The sequence below is a fragment of the Budorcas taxicolor genome, chromosome 23 (assembly GCF_023091745.1).
Source record: "Budorcas taxicolor isolate Tak-1 chromosome 23, Takin1.1, whole genome shotgun sequence".
Taxonomy (NCBI): Eukaryota; Metazoa; Chordata; class Mammalia; order Artiodactyla; family Bovidae; genus Budorcas; species Budorcas taxicolor.
Window position 1 is genome coordinate 15,585,273 of NC_068932.1, and position 24,247 is coordinate 15,609,519.

At 42.0% G+C, this 24,247-nt stretch overlaps 1 protein-coding gene across 1 annotated transcript in view; it reads left to right on the forward strand.

The window, feature by feature from the left end:
• PLCE1 (phospholipase C epsilon 1) overlaps positions 1-24,247 on the forward strand; it is a 326,931-nt gene that overhangs the window by 282,429 nt on the left and 20,255 nt on the right. Inside the window, exons 19-24 of the mRNA XM_052660896.1 lie at positions 5,853-5,982; positions 9,863-9,984; positions 10,929-11,046; positions 16,153-16,284; positions 17,426-17,716; positions 23,529-23,692. Coding sequence (XP_052516856.1) covers positions 5,853-5,982; positions 9,863-9,984; positions 10,929-11,046; positions 16,153-16,284; positions 17,426-17,716; positions 23,529-23,692 — 957 coding nt within the window. The remainder of the gene's footprint in view (positions 1-5,852; positions 5,983-9,862; positions 9,985-10,928; positions 11,047-16,152; positions 16,285-17,425; positions 17,717-23,528; positions 23,693-24,247) is intronic.

The following is a 24,247-nucleotide window of genomic DNA, read 5'->3' on the forward strand; positions in this document are numbered from 1 at the left end:
TATACAAATGTAACATACAAAAACCATACTTGTCAAATAAATCAGCCCAGTCAGACTTACATTTGATCAAAGAAGGCCTGGCTTTATTTTTTTATTCACATAAACATTATATTAGCATCCCTCTGATGCACATCTCACTTCTGAATTTTAATTCCAAGGTAGACGGATAGACAGACAGAGGAAAGGAAGGGAATAAGGGTAGATAGAGAGATGATAGATAGAGAGATAGATACAGATAGATGATAGACAAGACATACAACCTTGAATGTGTTTCCTGCCTGGATGAAATAAGATGCCCCCTTCTTTCATTTCTTAAGACTCTCTCAGGAGCTCTGCATCCTCAAATGTTCTTTTTACTGCCTGGAATGGTTTTTCACCTCATCTCCTATATCACTGTAAGATTGTTGCTTGATCAGTGAGAGTTCTGCTTGTTTTTTGTGAAGTGAGAAGAACAATCATGAAGAGAAGGTGGGAAGGGAAAATTAGCCAACCACAAGCTTGTTCTCAGGCAAGCCTGTTTTTAAAAGAGTGCCCAAACATGTTGAAAAGTCTTGAGTCTGGAGATTGGGTTCTTTTAAAGATCCAAACCTGCGTGTTCCTAGAAGTCTTCATGTACCCTGGAGGTCCACATTGCCCAGTTTGACCAGCATGCACAGCTCTGGGCCAAGAGTTGCAAAAGCAGCCACCTTCAGGGGCCAACCAGGAAACATAAACACAAGAGCCAGCTGGATATATAACAGTAGGGAAGTGGTGAGGAGGGCAAGGGAGTGCACATGGCTTCATGAATGAGCAACCCTAATTAAAAATCCTTAAAACGCTGCATCAGCCAAACAAGTCTGGTCTGGAGGTGAGGTCAGCGCTAAGTGGTACCAGTTTGAGACCTCCACTAGGTCTGCCTTTGTCCAGATCTGCACTCCCCAAAGCTGCTGCATTTACTTGGGTTCCAGAAGCCATGAGACCTATGCAGATGGGCTTTATTTTGAAGCCATTTGACTAAAATGTTAGCATGTATATGCTTATGCCTGGCCCTCCTCAAATTCTGCAGCAGAAACCGACTCCCCAACATAAAAGGCACTTTTTCTTTGGCAGTACTGTTCCTCCACTCTGCTTTCTTTATCCAGAAACTACAGCCCACATCTCAGTGCCAAGCAGATGCCGCTGCCCTCTGCTCTATGGTCTTCAAGACATCGTTGGATGTTCTTGTAGCTGCTGCCTTTCCTGTTCTTTGCAGTGACGTACACAGTGTCCATTCCACTAATGAATAGATTGTGTTGTTACAAAAGTCTTCTGTATGTGGAGCCCGAATCTTCCTTCCTGTTCCTCCTACTCTTTGGCACAACTTTCCTCTGCAGCTGCGCAGACTAATTGCACATCTTGAAAGCCAGCGTGTGTCTTCTCACCAGCTTTTCTCTTCTCCAAGCTAAATGTTCCTGTTGTGTCAACAGTGCCTCACAGGATATGACTCTTCCATTAAGACATTTTGATATTCTTACATTTGTGGATATGCTTGAATTTGTCCATCTTAAAAATGATTTCCAGAACTAAGTCCATGCTCAGGGTCTGTCAACTCATGAACAGTGTAAGCATCACCTCTCTTAATCTGAACTTTAAACCTCAGTTAATACAACCTCAGACTGTTCTCGCTATTTAAATTCTTTAACACCTACCAGGCCCATGTTGAGTTTGTGGAAAACAAACAGTTCAGTTGTTTTCACAGGACTAAACTTATGTCTAGTCTCCCCATATTTCCAGGTTTACAATTAATGTTAACCTTCCGCATAGCAGGAGCCTCACATTTATCACTATTAAATTTTCTCTTCTTGGTTTGAGTATGTTATTACACCATATAAGGTTCCCCGTGGGTTTTTACATTAGTCATCCAATGTATTTATTAGCAGTTTTTCAAACTGTGCCTTCGCCCAGATTGCCCTTGAGCCAGACGGCCCAGTGGAGAGCCCTCTGGCCCTTCTTGCAGGACATCCCTGGAGTTTAGGTGATTGTCCCTCCTGTCTGGTTCTCTGTTCTCTGAAACCCACATTTCTGCAGAATCTGGTTCAACCTCTTTCTTTATAGAATAGAAATTAAGGTCTAGCCGTCTATGAGTCTTTCTCCAAGCCTCCCAGCTCACAGTGGCAGAGGCAGGATTCTGATTCAAGTCTTTAGGAAAGACCTTGTCAAAGGCAGTCCAGAAGTCAGGATACATTGATAAGAACCACTGGGGCAGGGACCGCCCTGGTGGTCTAGTTGCTAAGACTCTGCACTCCCAATTCAGGAGGACTGAGTAGTTCAATCTCTGGTTAGGGAACTAGATCCCATATGCCACAGCTAAAGATGCTGTGTGCTGCAGCTAAGACCTAGTGCAGTCAAATAAAGAAAGAAAGAATCACTAGGGCACTTTCAAAGACACAGCATCTTGGGTCCCAGATCTGCCTAACGAAATCAGAATTGCCATAAGGAAGTCCTGGTGATCTGTTTACTTAAAAATAATTTTTACCAACCTGAAAGTTGGAAAATGCTGCTAATCTGTTATTTCCCACAAAGTGAGTTACCTTACCCGGAAGGTCTAAGCAGGCTCCTGTGTGGGAGAGTCGTTCTTAGTAAACTCATTCTACTTCTTTCTGGTCGCCTCTTTATTTTCTGTGTTCTCACAACCAGATAATCCATTCTGATTCTTTGTCAGGTATCACCTTGACATTTCCTACCATTTGACTTCCACAACTTACCTCTTCCTCCTTTTGGAAAAAATGGGACAATGTAATCCCATTATCAGTGTTTTAAGCACAGTTCCAGGCCCCCGTCATTTTCCAGGGAGTTCCCTGGTGGCTCAGATGGAAAAGAACCTGCCTGCAATGCAGGAGACGCAGATTCAATCCCTGGGTTGGGAAGATGCCATGGAGAAGGGAATGGCTACCCTTTCCAGTATTCTTGCCTGGAGAATTCCATGGATAGAGGAGCCTGGCAAGCTACAGTCCACAGGGTTGCAAAAAGTTGGACATGACTGAGTGACTAATATGTTGACAGTCATATTGTCAAGGCCTTTCAGTTGCCTGACAGGTTGTGGGTCCAGACCTGGTGATCTGGGTTCACATGGGGCTGAGTAATGCATGCCTAGAGCTCCAGTGTGCTTAGAACCATCCCTAACGTAGAGCGTCTGAGTCCTTTCTGTTCAAAGAACTCACCCTCAGCAAGGACAGGCTGACTCACAGCCGGATTTCTGAACCCTTGGTCTTCTGAACTCCAACCTGCTAGACTCAGACAATTCACTCTCGGTGCCAGGTGCTGTGCCAGGGGCTGGAGGAACAAAGCCAGGGAGACATGGCTCCTGCCTGGGCCCATCTGAGCCAGTCTGAGCCAGTCTCTTCACCTGATCCCTACCTCTGACCCTCTGACCTATATCTGAATTGCTTTTATCAGGGGCTGAGATCCTGTTCTTCTGTCCTAAAATAAGTAGGATATTGCAAAGAATAAGGAAGTCAGCTCTTGACTGTCATTGGGCCACCCATCCCATACTTCCTGCACTGGGGGAAGTACCTGCAAGTTGATGGGACTTTGACACTCCACTTTCTGATACCTGGTGATGAAACTTTGAATGGCAGCTCTTCCCTTCCTGGTTCTCCCAACTTTCTGCCCGGGGGGGGGGGGGGGGGGGGCGCTTCCCAGCTCTTGGCATTGCCATTCATGATACTTGGCTCCACCCTGTGTGTTTACTGTTTGGAGGCTATTTGCTTATCCAGGACAGATAGACTTGCTTCTGTGGGTCACTTGTGCCTGGAGCATATTTCCCAAAGTTTGAAAGAACGCTAATCCTATGAGACACTCTGGAAAAAAAAAAAAAAATTCCCAGTTAAATAAGCGTGGGAAATGCTGCACTGGAGAGCTTTGAAGAACCGTGATGCCCTTTAGCATATTTAATGAAGGCTCTGAGAAACTCTGTAGTAGGAATGTGTTTTAGTTTCTGTAAGATGTTGTTTTTAAACTTCTATTGTGTTGTGTGGTTACTGTAATTGTCATTTTTTTATATAACAGCTGTTAACACCCATGGAGCTAGTGTTCCATAAAAATTTTGAGCTTAGGCCATGTTCAGTTATCTGGGGTGGACTGCATTGTAAAAGATTTATCTGGATATTGGCATAGCCTAAATCCTATCTTCCTTATGTATATATTTTATTATAAATACAATATAATCACATTTCAGGAAGCTTAAGGAAGAATTATTGTAAAATACACTTAATTCTGAAGCCAAACACAACCTATATCACAGGGATTCTTAACCTTAACAGTATCTATGGATAGAATTCAGGAGGCCCATGAAGTTAGATGAAAAATTCATTTTTTTCTTTTTTGGCCACACCACGCAGCTTGCAGGATCTTATTAATAGTTCCCCAACCAGGGATCGAACCCATACTCCTTGCAGTGGAAGCACAGAGACCTAATCACTTGGGCCTCCAGAGAATTCCTGAAAAAAACAAAAATTACATCTTAATTTTCACTAACTTGTAGCTAAAATTTAGCCTTTCCTCTGATTATAAATATAAGAAACACACCAGAATAAAGTTGACAAAGTATGTCTTGTCAGCAATAGAAATCACAGGTTTTTCATATTATATGAGTTGCTGCCATTATCTCCAAGAATGATTTATGCTCATCACTGTTTCACAAGCATTACATGACCTACCATTATATATTTTTCACTGTGTTAATAAAGAAGCATATTTTCCTATAGCACTGATTTGTCTTTTTAACATTCGATAACTATAGTCAACATTCCTTTTTTCCTTTGTAATCTTATATATTTTATTCTATGCATTTAAAATATTCTGAGAAGGGATCTTATCTACCAGACTGCCCAAGGGATCTGTGCCTGATGTATTAACAGTTAAAATTTAGCCTTTTATGCATGACATTTTATATAATTATAATCACTATATAGAGACATAAAGGTATTAATGCATAGTTATTAAACAGGATATAGAATTACATATATTTGCATAGATATATATATGTATATACTCACATAGATGTATATGCTTATACTTACAAGTATATATATGTATATACTTGCATGACTTAGTTCCTCTATTGTTGGACTTTTAGATTGTTTCCTGTTTTTAATTCATGCAAATAACTTTGCCTGTATTTTGGACTATTTCCTTATGCTTGGCCCCCAGATTTTTATTTATTCTTGTGTCCTGTGTTATTTCCTCACAGTAATTCTACTCAAATGTAGAGGCACATGACCTTCCTGATAGCACACATCAACTTTCCAGAAACTTCTAAGCCTATTTTGTGAATCTGACTGATGGTTCAGATAAAAACTTTTTTTAAAAGTTGATAAAACTTTATTTGTTGAAAAAACTTTATATTGTTCAAGGAATTTTATTTAAATCAACATTCTTTTTTCCCATCCATAGGAATTCTAACATTTCTCTCAATGTCAAAACGCTTTAGATAGTATTTTAAGAAGCGGGGAACAGTTTTTTAGCAGAGATTTTCTTTTTCAAAATGGGTGGGCTGACTTACTTCCCCATCATTCAGGATTGATGGTTCTCTGAAGCACCCAGGTTTCTCCTGGGAAGGAGGGAAGTAGTCCTCGGGGACTTGGATTCCAATTCCTTGTGATAGTTTGCTAAAAGTTCCTGGATTCCTCCTGCAAAGATGTTAACATTTGCCTAAGTGTCGATGTTGTATTTTAAGTGAATGTAGAGTTTTGGGTTTTTTTCCCCCCAGATAATCAAAATAGGTTAAGCCACTTTTTAGAACTATGGTAAGCATTGGGTAGTCCTTTTGAAAACCATTAATGAAAGTTTTAGTATCTGGGTATCTGCAGTCTTTAATTATTGATATCTTACAGGCTCATCAGCTAGCATCCATGCAAGCTCAGGCTTATAATGGTAGCAATGCCAACTCCCCACCTGCTAATAATGAGGAAGAGGAAGACGAAGAGGATGAATACGATTATGATTACGAATCCCTCTCTGATGGTAAGAGAGCCAACACGATGCTGTACGCAGGGAAGCACACTTAGATGGTTTTTCTACCAGGTTTTTTGATGTCTTTTTTTTTTTTTTTTCCAAAATAAGTCTGGCACTCCATAGACAAACAATACAGATTGTTGTAATATTATCTAAGGGTTTCTGGAATCCTGTCACTTAGCAAGGAGGACCAAGCAAAGAAAGGGATTCTATCAGCCACCAGTGAAGTGAAGTGAAGTGAAATGGCTCAGTCGTGTCCGACTCTTTGCAACCCCATGGGCTGTAGCCCACCAGGCTCCTCCGTCCATGGGATTCTCCAGGCAAGAATCCTGGAGTGGGGTTGCCATTTCCTTCTCCAAGGGATCTTCCCGACCCAAGGATCGAACCCAGGTCTTCCGCATTAGAGGCAGACGCTTTAACCTCTGAGCCAGCAGGGAAGCCGTCAGCTACCAGAGCCATTACTAAAGGAAAGAAGAGGATGTGGAAAGCAGCACGGGAGTTGTTCCTAAATTGGTTTCCAGAGAAGGAGGTAGAATTACAGCAGAGAGACCACATTCTTAGAAAGAAAGTGAAGTCGCCCAGTCGTGTCCGACTCTTTGCAACCCCAGGGACTGTAGTCTATCAGGCTCCTCTGTCCCATGGGATTTTTGAAGATGGTGGTTAAATCTTTTCCAACTCCTGAATCACCTGCAGGGGGCAGCATCGAGTTCCCATGCGTCTCTTCACTGCTTTCACTCTTATTTTGCAAGAGCATGGAAAAAAATGAAGCATCATTCCCCTTCTGCACCTGCCCTTCTACCCTGGTTCTCACATTATTAAGCCAACCAGACATTTCCTTCTGGCCCCACCAAAAAGATAAAACAACACGAGTGAAGACTAATGAATGGTACACTACAAAAAAGTCACAGGAATGATATTACCTACCCCTGTTTTCCAGGTGAAGGGCTCTTCTTACAAGAGAATTAGGTTTCAGGTGTATTTCATCTGGACTAAATTCGTATCTCTGCTAGAGATTACAAAATGCTTCCTCAGGTACCACTGCTGCTGATAGATTGTTTTAATTTTGGCAACATCTGAAAGACAAATATGTAGTCATAGAAAAAAAATGCCGAAGTTCCTGTTTACTTAAACATTTAAATGTAGACTATACTACTTCTCATTGTTTTGTTAAAGTGTAGATATACCCAGACCAGCAACCATTTACCACTTGCATTAAGACTGCAGCCAAGGGATGTCCATGGAAGTCCAGGAGCTGGAACTTGGTCTTCATTGCAGGGCTTGCAGGTTCCATCCCTGGTCAGGAAGCTGGGATCCCACATGCCTCATGGCCGAAAAGCCAAGACATGGAACGGAGGCAGTGCTGTATCAAATTTACTAAAGACTTTGAAAATGGCCTACATCAAAAAAAATCTTAAAAAACGACAGCCAAGCCTCCTCCAGATATCCGCTTCTCATGCAGCATGATTGTCTAGTCATGTTTCCGTGAGCCTCCATCATGGTCAGCAGCTGCAGTCTAATCTGTTTCCACCCCCAAATATAATCCTAGTCTCTGTCCATTGAATAATTGTCCTTAGTAGTAGTTGATTGCTTCATGTGCTCAGCCACTCAGTCGTGTTTGGCTCTTTGTGATCCCAAGAACTGTAGCCAGCCAGGCTCCTCTGTCCATGGTGATTCTCCAGGCAAGAATACTAGAGTGGGTTACCATGCCCTCCTCCAGGGGATCTTCCTAGCCCAGGGATCGAACCCAGGTCTTTGGGTGGATTCTTTACCGTCTGAACCACCAGTGAAGCCCGAGAATATTGGAGTGGGTAGCCTTTCCCTTCTCCAGGGGAACTTCCTGACCCAGGAGTTGAACTGGTGTCTCCTGCATTGCAGGCAGATTCTTTACCAGCTGAGCTACGTGGGAAGCCCTGACTGCTTCATACCATCAACTAAAAACTGACCTGAAATCCTGTCAGTTAACACAAAGGGCATATTCTCTAATTGGGAGACTGAAAAAGGGTGATAACAGGAAGGAGTCAAGATCATTTCTTATATCCTATTTCTCAAAAGCTGTGGGAAGATCCTCTGAAGAAGAAAATGGTAACCCACTCCAGTATTCTTGCCTGGAGAATTCCATGGACTTAGGAGCCTGCCGGGCTATAGTCTATAGTGTCACAAAGAGTCAGACTCAACTGGTTGGCTAACACCTTCACTTTCACTTTTCTGAATCCATTGAAAGCAAGTCAGGCTGAAAATTCACCTAGGTAGCCCAGTTTATCTCTGGTGACAGCTCTAGTCCTCAGTTTTCACATATATAAAATGAGCAAATTTCTCTAAAACCTTTTTTTGGCTATAAAACTGTGACAGTTCCTGGGAACTATCTGAAAATTACTTCCAGAAAATCTAAAGGAAGTTGCAAATGAGGCTCATTTATTTCAGGAAGTACTACTCTGCCTTTTGGCCAGTAAGTTCTTAATGAATATTTATTCAATTAAATTTTATTAAAGCGACATCAATTAATTTTTCCCCAACCTTGCTGTACATCTTAACTAGCGTTGAACATGCACTACAGATTTGAATTTACAACTTTATATAGACATTCTGTGACTTCATATATATGAAGTCTAATGATTGTGTGATTCTAACATTAATCAATTTCTAACCATTCAACATGAAGTGTTTTGCAGACTGTTAGGACCATCAGTAACTGAAAATATGTGGTGTGAATGTGGCAGCATGATTAATGTCAACAATGTTTGCACTTCTTCTCTTGCTAGTCTTTGCATCCCTTAATAGTCAAACTATTAAATCAGTGGAAGAGTTCTTATTTCATTTATCTTGTAATTTAAGCTGTTGTTATTGATGCTTTACTTCATACCTTAATTTAATTTTATCTGGCTTTTGGCCTTAATTTCCTTACTGTTATCCCCTTTCTGATTCTGTTTTTCTGTAGCAGACGTCCTTACTGCTTCTCCCGCTCCTAACAGTCAGGAAGGTAAAGCCATTTGAACCTGGCATTTTAACTGCATGAATGTCGGCATTCTGTTTCTTATTGTTTAGGTCCGATTCGCATGTGACACTTATAAGAATAAAAATGTCATTAACTGATTGATCTCATTTATTTCTTGGCAGCCTGCATGGCCCTGATTTGGTAGAAGGATATTTTGGTCTAAGCATTTGTGGTCTGATGAGATAGTAAATTGTGGGTGAGAAATGAGCTTTCTTGTTTGTCATTTTAAAAAGAACATAATCATGTTTATTTTCCTAAAACCTTTAAAGTAATTTTGAATAGAAATACCAAAGCAAGAGCAAAGTATAAGATTATCTGTCATACTTTGGAAATGTTTAAATCTATCTTGATTCCTCACCTTAAGATTTTCCCTTCATAAATTGATAGACAATTACGAAAACTTTACTTCCCAATTAAGTATATTTGTGGAAACTGCATGGCAAATAACAATGCCTTTTTCCCCTCTGGTTTTGACATTTCTAGAGGTAAAAGAAAATAATGGCTTTATTTTTAAGTAAGAGTGATTAAATCATGTCTATACCATCAAGAAGTGATTCAACCACTCAACCTTTCCCAAACTTGTGTGCTGAGAGCTTCTTGACAGGGTATCTTCCATAATCTGTGCACAGTTCTAATTGTCTGTATGAAAATGAATTTTCTCATTTAGATTATGTCTATATGGTACCAAAACTCCTGGTAAGTTAGTCCATTCAATCAAAGATGAATATATCATTTAACAAAATTTTAAAATTTAAGCCATTATTTTGGTAACATGTAGTCAGCACCTCAGTCTTACAGATAAGCACAAGTACCTGGATATTCTTGGAATGATGTATAGACACAACCTTAAGTGAAGCTTCAGTGCTTATTCACTAAAGCCTGCCAACTCATTTTCAGACAACATTCTAGAAGACAGACCTGAAAATAAGTCATGTAATGACAAACTTCAGTTTGAGTATAATGAAGAAATCCCCAAGAGGATCAAGAAAGCAGATAACTCTGCTTGCAACAAAGGAAAGGTAAGTGCGTGGTTTCTGTTCAGTTGCACTTGGACATGTTATTCTTGCCAGTTTCAGACAGGATTTCACTCCCTCCCTATCCCTTCCCTTCACCTTGCCCCTCACTTTCCCTTGAATGCCAAAGCCCATACAGTGATGATATGATATGACAGAAATTCCCCCTTCTGTCATTTATAGAAAGTCATTTATTCATCCAGCCAGTACCTACTGGAGGTGTGGCGTGTGGTAGGCACTAAGGTAGTGCAGGAGGTGATTTAGCAATGGAAGTAAACATGTCAACAGTGCTTGGAAATAATTACAAAGAGCAGTGATTACACATTGTTATCAGATCATCTGGAAGATGAACTTGAGAAGCAGATGAAAACAGGGCATTCAGAGCAGGAGGACAACCTGGTATCTTTAGTGAATTGCCAGAAGTTTTAAAGTTGTTTGGGATGACCAAGAAGATGAACAGGGCTGACTGGGAAGTGTTAGCAGAGGGAGGACATGAAGAATGGAAAAATAAATGAGATACCTGGACCCAGTCCTCAAGTGCCTCGCAGTGTTAGACTCTGAGCAAATCGATAGTTGCACTGACATTGTTGGAGAACAAAATGACAAAATATGCCAAAAATTTGAGCCACAGAAGATACATACTCCATCATCTATTTGTTCAACAAATATGCATTAAATGTTCTACATTTAAGACCCTGAACTATGTGCCCTTCGGGAAGATGAAGAATGTTAGACTCAGCCATTGCTCTCAGAAAGCTTTTCTCTAGGGAAGGTGTTAGAATGTGTATATGGATAAGACAGAGTAAGTGAAACACATGTGTATACGGATAAGACAGAGTAAGTGAAACACACTGATGACAAAGGAGAGGAACAAAGAGCTTTGGGGATTCAGAGGTAAGTGATCTGATCAGTACCTTCCCTGTAAACCAGTATCATTGTTCCCTTGATAGGTTTATGACATGGAACTCGGAGAAGAATTTTATCTTCCTCAGAATAAAAAGGAAAGCAGACAGATTGCACCAGAGCTTTCTGACCTTGTCATCTATTGCCAAGCAGTAAAATTCCCAGGTAAGAGTAGACAGTATCATTTATAGCATTTAAAGATATCAAAAGATACAACAAATATGCTGTTTAATCAGGTATTGCAAATGGTCTCAAAATAACTAAACTGTGTTACAGAAATCACTGTTACAGTACCTTCTAAATATTTATTATTATTATTATTTGCTTTGATGCTGATATGGATAATTCCATAATATTATCATTTTTCAGACCATATCATTTCTCTTCATAAGTTATTAATAATCATAATATTCATAACAACTAATAGCTAAAATTTATTAAGCACCTAATTTTAAGTACCAAGATTTGTATTAAATATTTTACATACATCATCTTAAATGACTTCATAATAATTCTGTGAGTAGGCAGATTTATCCCTATTTTTACATAAAACAATCTGAGAGAGATGAAATAATTGGCCCAAGGTTTCAGAGTGTATCAGTTAAGACTCTTTTCTTTGAAAGTGGCAGAAATTGGCATAAGCAAAGAAGAAATGTATTGACTTGTGTGTTGAAAAATGAAGAGATAAACAAGTTTCAGATACACCTTGATCCAGGGCTTTCCTCTTTCCCCATAGGGTCACCCCGTTGACTCTCACTGGGTCACCACTGTGTTGGCCCTTTTTCCTTCACGGTGGCAAGGCAGCTGCAGCAGGCCAGCCACATGCTTCTAGATTCAGCTTCAGTATGAGTCTCTTTCAGAACTTTCAGCAGCAGTTTTGTTTTTCATTGAATCTTCGCCCATCCCTGAGCCAGTCACTGTGATCAAGGACATGCAATGCTCTGACAGTCTAGGGCAGTGGTTCCCAATCTTTTTTGGCAATAGGAGCTGGTTTCCTGGAAGACAGTTTTTCCATAGACAGCATGGGGGGAAGGGATGAGAGAGGAGCACAGAGAGGAAGGCTTCATGATAATTCAAGAACATTACATTTATTATACCGCTGCTGACCTGATAGGAGTTGGAATGGGAAAGGGCTGTAAATACGGATGAAGCTTTGCTCACTCACTCACCTGCCACTCACCTCCTTCTATGGGGCCCTGTTCCTAACAAGTTACTAACCACTGCTAGTCCATGTCCTGGGGATTGGGGACCCCTGGTCTAGGGCTTATGTCATGGGCCCATCCCTAAGCTAGGTGGTGGGTCTCCACCCAAACTGCAAAGATCAAGGACGAAGTTTCAGGGGAGGTTTCCCCCATTGGCCATTTTTAGAAGTACAAGTGAACTTAAGCTGATAAACCATTGCCCCAAAAATGTGCATTTCAGTTAATAAAGGATAGAATTCTGATTCTGAAGCTCGTCTGCCTCCAAAGTCCTGCTTTTAACCCCAGAGCTGCCCTCGTGTCTTGTTAGGGCGTGCTGTCAGTGAGCTTATCCAAATGGAGCAGCAGAAGGCAGAGGGCAAACAGGAAATCCATAAACATCTGGAAGTCAGAAAAATTCATCTTCTCTTATTAAGAAGAAAGATTCCCTTGTACAAGATTTCTGAGGACAGGAAAGCAGCTGGCATTGGGGCACCCATCTAAATGTTAGTAAGCAGCTTGGATGAACTTGACCTAGAGAGGGAAGTTAAAACCCCAACCCTCATTTTTTTTTAAAGGTGGTCTGGATGCAGATCCTGCTTCCAGAGGCTTTATCTTAAACCCCAGTTCTCATACTGTGCCCTGCGAATGGGACAGAGGTCTTAGGCTATTAAAAAATTAGATAACCAGTGGTCTCTTCACATATCAGAGGAGGAAAAAAATCATAGAACTTTCTCAATTTTAGATTTTCTCTTGTAAACTGTTTTTAAACTTTTGGCAGCCGCTACTGCCTATCTGCTAGCAAATTCTGTTGAGGAGGATAAGAGTGACTAAGTAGCCAACCATGGCAACCCACTCCAGTAATCTTGCCTGGGAAATCCCATGGACAGAGGAGCCTGGCGGGCTACATATTCATGGGGTTGCAAAAGAGTCGGGCACGACTTAGAGACTAAACAACAGCAGATTTCAGAGAAACGAAAGAACCCGGCCACGTGGGTTTGGTTTCACAGGTCCCGACTTTCTATCTCCTGAGTACCGTGCGACCATATCTGCAGTTAGTGAAATTGTTCTTATCATGGGATAAAATTCTTTCACTGTCAATGAGCCTCATGGCCTGCATGCATGTCCCTCGTCATAGGAACAAATGTGAAGACCACTCCATCTATGAATCATACTCACTGCATCTCTTGTTCTTTGTAAATTCAGCTGCCACTGCACCCAAAACGTTCCTCTGGCTTTGTCTTTTCCTCTCAAGCACTGAGTAAACAAAGAGCACAAGTTCCCAGAGATACTTGAAGTCACCATGAGAGATTACATTTCTCTGCTGATAGAGGATCATGGAAGGGTCCAAGGTCATTTGGTACAGTTTCTGACTTGAGGCACAGGCAAAGCATGGGGTTGTTTGACTTGTTTTTAAAATTTCAAGTGCAGTAAAAGGTTAAACTGATATTTATGTAATAAAAGAGGACATATGAAGTATGTTTTTTGAAACAAACAAACAAAAATTCCAAATGTGCTGTTTTTTAAAGTGTTTAAATAGCACACATCCTTTATAAGTATACTATATTCTAACCCCCCCTTTTTTTAACCATTTTTTTAGTAGTTGAAGTTTCTCACATTTTTTTCCCCAAATTTATTTCCTTTCTCATAATGACTAAATTGCATTGCCAGAATCATTGTCATAATAGCTTCTAAATATTTATTGTCATTATGATTTGTTTGGATAATTCAGGAGGAAAATACCCTACAGTGTCCATTTCTTTGAGACACAACTTTAAAAATTATGAATATAATAATTTTTTAAAGTGTTAATTTTGCTCTGTTGATTTAATTTGCTACATCATCAATTTCAATGCATCTCATCTTCCACCATCCCAAGTCCCTTCCCAAGGAGCCACCATGCAAAAACTTCTTCAGAGTAGGGAGGTACCATGAAGACCATGGGTGTGTCCTTCCCCAGATCACAGACCTGTTTCACTGACAGGGCTCCACTCCTCAGTGACCCGGGGCAGTGCTATAACTTCTCTGCACTTTGGGTTCCCTACTGGTGAAAGAGGCATAACTTGCAAGGTTGTTATATAAACAGTTCTAACTTGCAAGGTTGTTGTATAAATTAGCAATAAGGCGCACAGTGTGAATAGCACACTATCCAGAAAATAATTGGCTCTCTGCAAATGGTTGTTGTCATTGTCATTGGTGAACAGACCAACTGGGTCCGCTAAGGGTCCCATTGCTCTTTCGATAACTTCTCTGGGCCTCTCCAGATTCCTTCCCTTTTCTTGATCACTCAGCTTTTGTTTTCTTGCTTGCTCACCCCACCCCAGAGAACACCCAGGCTCCTCAGAGCGGGGCCATGTACCCCTGGGGGATGTCAACATGTGCCAGGGTGTGTGCAAAAACCCCAGAATGAATGCAGCCCCTCACTCCAACACTTTATCGGTTTTACTCGGGAGAAAATCCATTGTTACATCATTGTGTAGAGGGCAAAATTCACAAAAACGTTTTAAGATAAAGCATAAGAATTCACTAGTTCAAGACTGTGCATCTTTGCAGTTTCAGATACTTCAGAGGAACAAAAAAACATGTAGAAGCCCCACAGCTACTATGCACTGAACATTTTCTCTGAATAGCACACCCTGCTAAGTATGCAGATATACATTATCTCATGTGATCCTAACCAGGACTCTCTCAGAGATGAGGAAGAAGTGGTGAGAGAGGTTGAGTAATTTGTGTGCGGTCGCTCCACAGGGAACAGGGCTTAAATTCCAGAGTCTACACTCTCATTGAGCTCAGTTGTGTCCGACTTTTTGCAGCCCTATGGACTGTAGCCCACCAAACTTCTCTGTCCATGGAATTTTCCAGGCAGGAATATTGGAGTGGTTTGCCATTTCTTCCTCCAGGGGATCTTCCCAATCCAGGTATCGAACCCGCTTCTGGGTCTCCTGCATTGGCAGACAGAATCTTTACCACTGAGCCACCTGGGAAGCCCACACTCTTATTAAGCACTACTTAATCCTGTCTTCTCACATGATATTCTTCGAAGGTTTATTTTCATCTTAAAGCGGCCTTCCTGAATGCTGCTTCAGGTAAAGGAATTACTTGCTAATGGTACAATTGTAGAGAGCGGGACCAGGCTGAAGGCGACTCTGGTTTCACTGTTGCCTTTACATCCTGCCCAGGAGCCAGGTTTGCTTGGTGTGAATTTGTTTCCTCATTCAGCAAATACCTGTGAAGTTCCCAATGTGCCCTCACACTGGCCAGACAGGAAGGATCCAAAGAGTGGCTAGACCAGCAGTGAGGAAGAGAAGCCCTGAAACATAGTTATCAGCATAATCTGTTTCCCATTTAATCCTCAGATTAACCCCATGAAAGAGTTCCTATCACTGCACCCATTTTGCAGATAAGGCAGCTGAGGAACCAAGAAGGTAGATGTTAAATCAAGGTTCCTGTGGGCAGGAATTGATCCTGGACAGTTATGATATGGGCTTCCCAGGTGGTACTAGTGGTAAAGAACCTGCCTGTGAATGGGCAAGAGACTTTAGGGACTGTGGGTTTGATCCCTGGGTCGGGAAGATCCCCTGGAGGAGGATATGACAACCCACTCCAGTATTTTTGCCTGAAGAATCCCATGGACAGAGGTTCCTGGCGGGCCAGAGTCCATGGGGTTGCAGAGAGTTGAACAGGACTGAAGTGACTTAGCACACAATTATATGACAGTTAGGCCTTTGGCCATTCTTTCATCTCTCCAAACTGTGCTAATTAGGTTCTGGAGTCTAATCTTTTAGGCTCTAAAAGATTTTTTTCTTGCAGTTTTTCAAAATCTTTCTGTCACATAACCAAATAAGTATGGGTGTGATTTTGTGGTCATCTTGTAATAATCCTGTAGGTCTTGTCCCATTTGCCTTCAGAGAGAAAAACTTCACTGTCATTACTTGCAATGCTATTATTAATCGTGCTAAAAAGGCTAGTAGATCTTCTGTACTGAGTTAGCAGGGAGTAGTAGGACTTCAAAATAAACATTAGCAGGGATGGAAAATGTTGAGTTCCCTTGCTTGTAGTTTTTGGCTTATTTATTTTCATTTTATGGGAACAGGCCTGTCAACTCTAAATGCATCTGGCTCTAGCAGAGGAAAAGAAAGGAAAAGCAGGAAGTCCATTTTTGGCAACAATCCGGGCAGAATGAGCCCCGGGGAGACAGCACCATTTAACAAAACATCTGGAAAAAGTAAAGTCACCTTCTGACAATATCTTTGCCTGATTTTGCATGCTGGAGGATTCTGAGATTTCACTAAGCACTTCCCTGGAAATTTTTAACCTTTTTTTTTTTTAATATTCATGATTATTCTTATTATATAATTGTGGTGTAAATATTTTTTTTATTATAAAATTATTCTCTTAACTTCCTAAAAAATAGTCTTTCACTGAAGATGGTCTAAGAGTGTTTGCCTCAAAAGTAAAAATTGGAGCCACCTTGGAACCTTCTCATGGTTCTTGGAACTGCAATCTTCCCCATTATAATTCCAGAAGATATATCCAGTTTATATTTAATTACTTTTTATTGTCAAAGTCATAAATTCTCATACTTAAAAAACTCAAACTATAGAGTACTATTAAAGTTTCTTTCCACTCGCAACATCCCAGTTCTACTCCCCAGAGGTAACTGCTATTAAGTTTATTGTTTAGTTCAAGAAAAATAAGATTCTTTTTAAGATAATCCAAATGGGATATAACTGGACATGTATAACTTTTATATGCACTATAGCTTTCTGCATAGCTTTCTGTACATATAATCTACCTTATCCTCCTTAATGTCCCTATGGTATTCTGTTGTGTGGATATATTGTCATTTATTTAACCATTTCTCACTGGTAGAACTTCTGGGTTGCTTCCTGGATTTTTGTTGCTTTGTGTGTGTGTGTGTGTGTGTGTGTGTGTGTGTGTGTGTGTACTGTAAAGAAAATACTGCTAGAGTGAATACCTTGTATATGTATTGTTTTATATCTGTGCAGATATATCCACAGGACAGATGAGGTACTGAGGCAAAGAACTTTAGGGCTTTTAATTTAAATTGGTGTTACACTTATTTTCAAACTCTATAGCTATCCCTTTTGGGGGGAAGATCTAGCTGGCTTTATTATCTATTGACTCGTGAATGGGTAGCATTCCACCTCGCAGGTGGGAAGGCACACCCTTAACAGCTGTCGTTTAGTCTCAAGGTGGTGGACTAACTCACAGGTAACACTCAAGGTGCACGCCGGTGGGTCATGTGCTGTGATTGTAGCCTGCGATGTTGTTCAGGTTTCTCTTTGTAAAATATCTCAAGTGTTCTGCACTAATCTGAGGCTAATCTTTGGGGGGGCGTTTAGGTTCCTGTGAAGGAATGCGACAGGCCTGGGAGGACTCCGCTTTCTCCGTCAACCCAACCACGTCCCTGAGCGCTATCATTAGAACTCCCAAATGCTACCATATCTCCTCACTGAATGAAAATGCCGCCAAACGTCTATGTCGCAGGTATTCTCAGAAACTGATCCAGCACACCGCCTGCCAGCTGCTGAGGACGTACCCGGCTGCCACCCGCATAGACTCCTCCAACCCCAACCCCCTCCTGTTCTGGCTCCATGGGATACAGCTCGTGGCACTCAACTACCAGACAGATGGTAATGGGCCTGCTGCTCCCAGAGCGCCTCTCCCCTTCTCCTTTGCATCTTACATCTCAACAAAACACTTGTTTTCAAGGGGGCAAGAGTGCCAGCGAGGGCCTATGTGAGGGTAAAAGTACAGAAGACAGGAAAGAGAAGAGAATCAGACACGGAATTGTGCTCTTGACTTTTCAGAGTTAAGGCGATAGGGGGAAAATCCCTCAAGGAGCCCTGCTCCATTTTTAAAGCACTTTTAATTTATTATTATTATTATTTGTTAATTTATTTATTTTAATTGGAAAGAAAGAACGTTAAGTCGCTCAGTCATGTCCGACTCTTTGTGACCCCATGGACTATAGCCTATCAGCTCCTCCGTCCATGGGATTTTCCAGGCAAGAATACAGGAGTGGGTTGCCATTTCCTTCTCCAGGGGATCTTCCTGAGCCAGGGAACAAACCTGGGTCTCTCAGTTGTAAGCAGACGCTTTTACCGTCTGAGTTGCTAGGAAAGCTTCATGCAAAAGCCTCTGCCTTAATTGGAGAATAATTACAATACTGTGATGGGTTTTGCCATGAATCAACATAAATCGGCCACAGGTATACATGTTCCCCACCCCCATCCTGAACCCCCCTCCCATCTCCCTCCCCACACCATCCCTCCAGGGTGCCCTGCTTCATGCATCAAGCTTGCACTGGTCATCTATTTGATATCTGGTAAAGGACATGTTCCAATGCTATTCTCTCAAAGCATCCCACCCTCTCCTTCTCCCACTGAGTCCAAAAGTCTGTTCTTCACGTCTGTGTCTCCTTTGATGTCCTGCAGGTAGGATAGTCAGTACCATCTTTCTAAATTCCATATATATGCATTAATATGCAGTATTTGTCTTTCTCTTTCTGACTTGCTTCATTCTGTATAATAGGCTCCAGAATCATCCACCTCATTAGAACGGACTCAAATGCATTCCTTTTTAATTAACATTAAATAATATTCCATTGTGTATATGTATCACAACTTCCTTATCCACCCATCTGCAGATGGACATCCAGGTTGTTAAAGCACTTTTTAAAACTAGGACTGCTATCAATAGAGCTGTGTCCAATTTGTTTTTAAAGACCTGTTGGGGTAGAGATTTCTTAACACTCTTTAGTAACTGTCTTGGAGAAGGCAATGGCCACCCACTCCAGTACTCTTTCCTGGAAAATCCCATGGACGGAGGAGCCTGGTAGGTGGCAGTCCATGGGGTCGCAAAGAGTCAGACACGACTGAGCGACTTCACTTTCACTTTTCCCTTTCATGCATTGGAGAAGGAAATGGCAACCCACTCCAGTGTTCTTGCCTGGAGAATCCCAGGGACGGGGGAGCCTGGTGGGCTGCCATCTATGGGGTCACACAGAGTCGGACACGACTGAAGCGACTTAGTAGCAGCAGCAGTAACTGTCTTGCTCATTTCTTCTTCTTGCAGTTAAAAAGTAGGGTCTTTCCAAACACTTTGCAAGTTAATACCATTTTAGCTTCTTCTCATCGCTTTGAGATTGAAATGGAGATGAATGGTCAGCGCTCAGCGAGCAGCTAATGCAAAGGACACAAGTCTGTGAGTTATATGGACAGAGAAAGCAGTGTTTGTACTTCTCTGTCCATGAGATGCTCGCTGGGGATAACGGATGAGGCCGGAAACTCCAGAGTACAAGCCACCTTTAACTGCGTGCCACTCCCTGCGCTCTGGGCTTCCTTGGTGGCTCAGGTGGTAAAGAATCTGCGTGCAGTGTGGGAGACCCAGGTTTGATCCCTGGGTCGGGAAGATACCCTGGAGAAGGGAATGGCAACCCACTCCAGTGTTCTTGCCTAGACCAAGGAACCTGGTGGGCTATAGTCCATGACGTCGCAAAGGGAAAGACTAAACAGCCGCATCCCGTGCTCCTTCTTGACCCTTGTTATCTCATTTAATCTCTGAAACAACCCTAAGAAGTAGGAACCTTTATAATCCCTATTTCTCAGATAAGCAAACCAAGACAAAGAGCAGTTAAGTTACTCAGGGTCACAGAATGACTTATAAGTTCAAGGACTCTCAGAGCTTAGAGGATAAAGCGCTGTGGTTCCACTTAGATGTGGGGGGAGGTGGGGAGCAACAGCAGATGAAGAAAGAGCAGATGAGGAACGTTTCCTCGAAGCTCTTGCAAAAATCAGATTCTTCCCTTTGAACAGTCAAGCAGCCTGCAGCTTCCTCTCACGTGCACTGAATCAGATCCTAACCAACAGTGCTGACCCATCCACCACGGTGTAACCCTGTCTGCAGCCAAGGTCAGACCACAGCTATAGCTCTGGGATCAGCCAGCCACCTGGCAGTGGCGCCACCAGAGCCCAATTGTGGCCAACCCTGGTTAGAGACATCAGTCATATTTTCTTGCCCTTGTTATATTTGCTCCTTTTAGTTGAAGCTGAATAAGATAATGCAGGTGAAATACCATACTTAGCATAGTGCCTGGAGTGCAGACAGCATTCCACAAACATTAGCTCTCATTAAGTATTTTTGATAAGTTATGAAAACAGTATGATTTGGACTTGCAAGTGGAAATAATAGTGAAATATTTTCAAAGCTGTAAAAATTTCTTTTCAGTCTGTCCCAAGTGGCTTGTGGGTTTATATCTCTGGCCCTGTCTGTAGCCTTGTGTCCACTGGCGCCCTTGGTTGAGATGATACAGAAATATTTTCAGTGAACTGAAATAACTAGCTAAACGGTTTTCTCAAGGAAATGGAAATGCACTTGGTTTGGGACGTGTCCTTCCTCCTGAAGTGCTGAGGCTGGTGCAGACACACTGTCTCCACTGATGGCAGAGGGAGCCACAGCTGAAGGGGCCACGGGAATGGGGCCCTCCTCAGGCCTCCTTGTGGTCTGGAAGCACGCACAGAGGCTACAGCTTGGCCTCCACTCATCCCTGGAGGCTCAGCCTCTTCCCCAAATCAAGCTGGGGTGCATGTTCCAGCTGTCTCACTCAGGGGATGCAGGTGGCTGTGTCATGTAATTGATCCCCAAGTTTCTCTGTGTCATCCTCCAACCCAGGAGGGAGTGCTGCCATAGATCCTCTCTTGATTCAGTGCAGCCAGTAATGATGAAGCCTCTTCCACGCTGGACAAAACTCACACTATATGCAGTTTCAGTTCATCTGTAAAAATGGTCGTCTCACACACTGGGGGTAGAGCCTAGTTCAATCCCTTGCACACAGTAGGTGCTCAATAAATGCATGTTGTGCTGAGCTAACACTGTCTTTATGAGCCTCAGCAGAACCTATCATTCTTGATTTTTGGTCCAGATCCCTTCTAGGTATTGCCAGGTGAATTTCAAGTCCGAACAGACAGATAAGAGTCAACATTGGAATCACTATTTTTTAATTTTTGAAAAAAAAAAATTCCTGGGTTAGGGAATGCTTGATTTTCCATGAAATATCCCAACCAAATAACAAACAACCCCTTCCCCATACTCGTTGTAATAATCCAAATATGTTCCACGGGTCATTTGCCTTAAGCTTCCTGAATTTCAGGGGACCTGGTGCCCCAAAGGCATGTCCATGGACTTAGGGTCACTTCTTCCCAAGATTTCTAATGGCTCCATCAACTCTAAGAAGGTCTGCAGTGATCTGAAACCAGGAGTATCCCAGGTCTACACTCAACAAAACCAGCTGTTAAGTTTGGAAACTGACCTGATCCTGATATGCAGACCCTGGTTATTATAGGCAACAGCCCCTCAAAGTTCTTTCCATTTCGGTCAGAATGACTCTTCCCTCATGTCCCAGGACCTACAAGTATGTAGAAATGCAGCCCCAAGTCAAAAGAAAAACTTCTATTAATATTTATTGTGCTTTCCTGAATGATCGTCACACACTTTCTGATGACTTTTCCAGCCCCCAAATATAGCGTAATGATTATGAGAATGTGTCAACTTCACACAGGGTTTTTAATGACTAGAAGGACACAAAGGTAAAGGATATGCTTAATGTGCTATCCCATGCATTGACTAAGAGGGTTGATGGAGTTACATACATCTGTGCACGTTCATTCTTGGTTAAAACAGAGGTTTTAAAACTATAGCCCTAGTTGAAGTTTGGGGATCACCCTAGGGGGCAGTAGGAGGGCTAGATTTAAGCCCCATCTTTATTCTAACTGAGCAGCTCCATGTGGATCTGTTTTACATACCAAATCACCAAGTGAGATTTCAGTTAGGAAAAAGTGCTTTGAAGTTTTGCAGAGCTACAAAGATAGACACAGTGCCGATGAAATCAGACTTCAAATCTAAATGAGTGTGGACAGCGTAATCATGATTCAGTACCTACTGTTTATTGAGCACCTTCTATGTGCCAGAGGCTGGGGTAGGGATTTTTGCACATGATCCCACTTATCTTTATGACACCCTTGCGAGATGCACATTATATGGCCCATTTCTTAAGATTAGGGAACTGTGAGTCAGGCTGCCTGGGTCCGAACCTTATCATTCACTTCTTACTAGCTAGATGCCTTGGACTTTTTCACTTATCATGCCTCAGCTTCTTCATCTATAAAAATGAGAAATATGAAAAGAATCTACCTCATGGGTTATCGGGAGGCGCTAGTACACACAAGTTCTTAGAACGGGGCTTGATCATTTGACCTATCCCCACCCACGTCTGTGCTCCTCTGTCACAGGATAGCCTGGGAAGAGAGTTTTCTCCCATTGCAGGCAAGACAGTGGTCCCCAGTGAATCAGGCACATTGGGGCTGGTAGCATCCAGTGCACTAATTTTATTGATAAGGGAAACAGAGGCTCAAGGAGCTTTGATGTGTGTGTGTAAGACATCTGACCCCAGAAATGCCTGCAAATAATCCTGGCCAACCCCACTTATGGGGAAATTTTTTTACTCACACAACAAGGAGAGAGGCCAACTTCTCATCACTCTGCAGGGCTTACTTGCCACACTTTTCCTTGATGTTGGTCCAGGTAGCAGAGTTCATTCTGCGCATGGAAGGAATCTGCCAGACGGGACACTTGTCAGGTGTATCTCATAAACTTCTTGCTCACTTGGAATGCAGCTTTTCTGCAAACTTGTGCCATCAGATGAGCGTTTGGGTGTGTACGAGCCCCAAACCTTGCAGGGATCCAGCCATTCATCAGACAACTCTGCCAAAGGAAATCTGGCAACAGAAGACTGGAAGCTGTTGTGAGGGTTCCCAGAGTGTATTATTGAGGGGATTGTGGACATAATGTGAATCACATGTGATAATAATTGTTTTTTCATACTTAACTACAATTTAAAAATAGAGGTAGAAATACTGTAATTTATGAGTTGAAATTGAGATTTCAAGGAAAAGATATGTTTCTTTGGCTCTTTTTCTGGTCTTTCTTGGATTCTTAAGATTTTATCTTAACGTTTGAAAAGGCAAGAATTAGTCGTACGATTGTCTGCATGCTTTGGTGTTTGGGGATAAGAAAATGCCATGATGCCTTTCTAAAATTCAGTATAAAATGAAGTATTTCAAAGATTAGTTTTTGAAAGGATGTTGCAAATTTTAATTTGCAAAAGGAGTTTTAAGTGGCAGGAGTTTTTTTGAACGGCTCCTGGGTTGAAGCAGGAAATGAAGCATATCTCATAGACAGTGAGCTCCACGAAGACTGTGGGTATCTTGTGTCTTGGTCCCCATTGTATCTCTGGTGCCCAACATGAGCTGACACATAGGAGGCACTCAATCTATGGAGTGCGTGGATAGTTCTCTCTTCTTCCTGTTTAAGTTTAGAGAAAATCGGTTAAGTCTGTTTGTAAGATGACACTTAAGCGACCAAATAACAAGTGATGCTATTTTACAGATCTCTCTTTACATTTAAATGCCTCCATGTTTGAGGCCAATGGTGGCTGCGGTTATGTTCTGAAACCCCCGGTTCTGTGGGACAAGAACTGTTCCATGTATCAGAAGTTCTCCCCTTTGGAAAGAGACCTGGACAACATGGAGCCTGCCATCTATTCTTTAACTGTAAGTCTGGCCCCTGTGGTCCCAAGAGAATATAAGAAGGTGTTTAAGCCCTACTGAATATGAACTGCTTTTGATTTCAAAGCATGGCAAAACTCTCATATCACAATTTTGTTGGTGCAGATTTAGTTCCCAGAAGAATTTCTTGACTTCTCAGAAGGCAGCAGCTGGGGTTTAGATGCACAGTCAGCAGGTATTATACTTGCCAGAGCCCAGAAGGTAGAGTGATGATCCCGCTCCCCCACTTCCACCTCCACGCTGGGATGGTAATTCTGTCTTCCAGGGTCCTCAGAATCATAACTCTCAGTGCACCCCATAAAAGCTGAGGTCCTTGTTAACACAAGTCATCTTAAACTCTAATAGGCTCTTATAAAAAGTAAAACAGGCATCGACATACAAATCAATTAAACATCTTCCCTCCTTACAGTCATTCCTGGCCTTTCCTTATTCCTTTTATTGTCTAATTAACTAATTGTCAGAACTACACAGACTGCCTGTAACATCAAAGTCCTGGTAGCTCATTACTCAATTTTATTTCCAGCTTCTCCCACTCCCTCT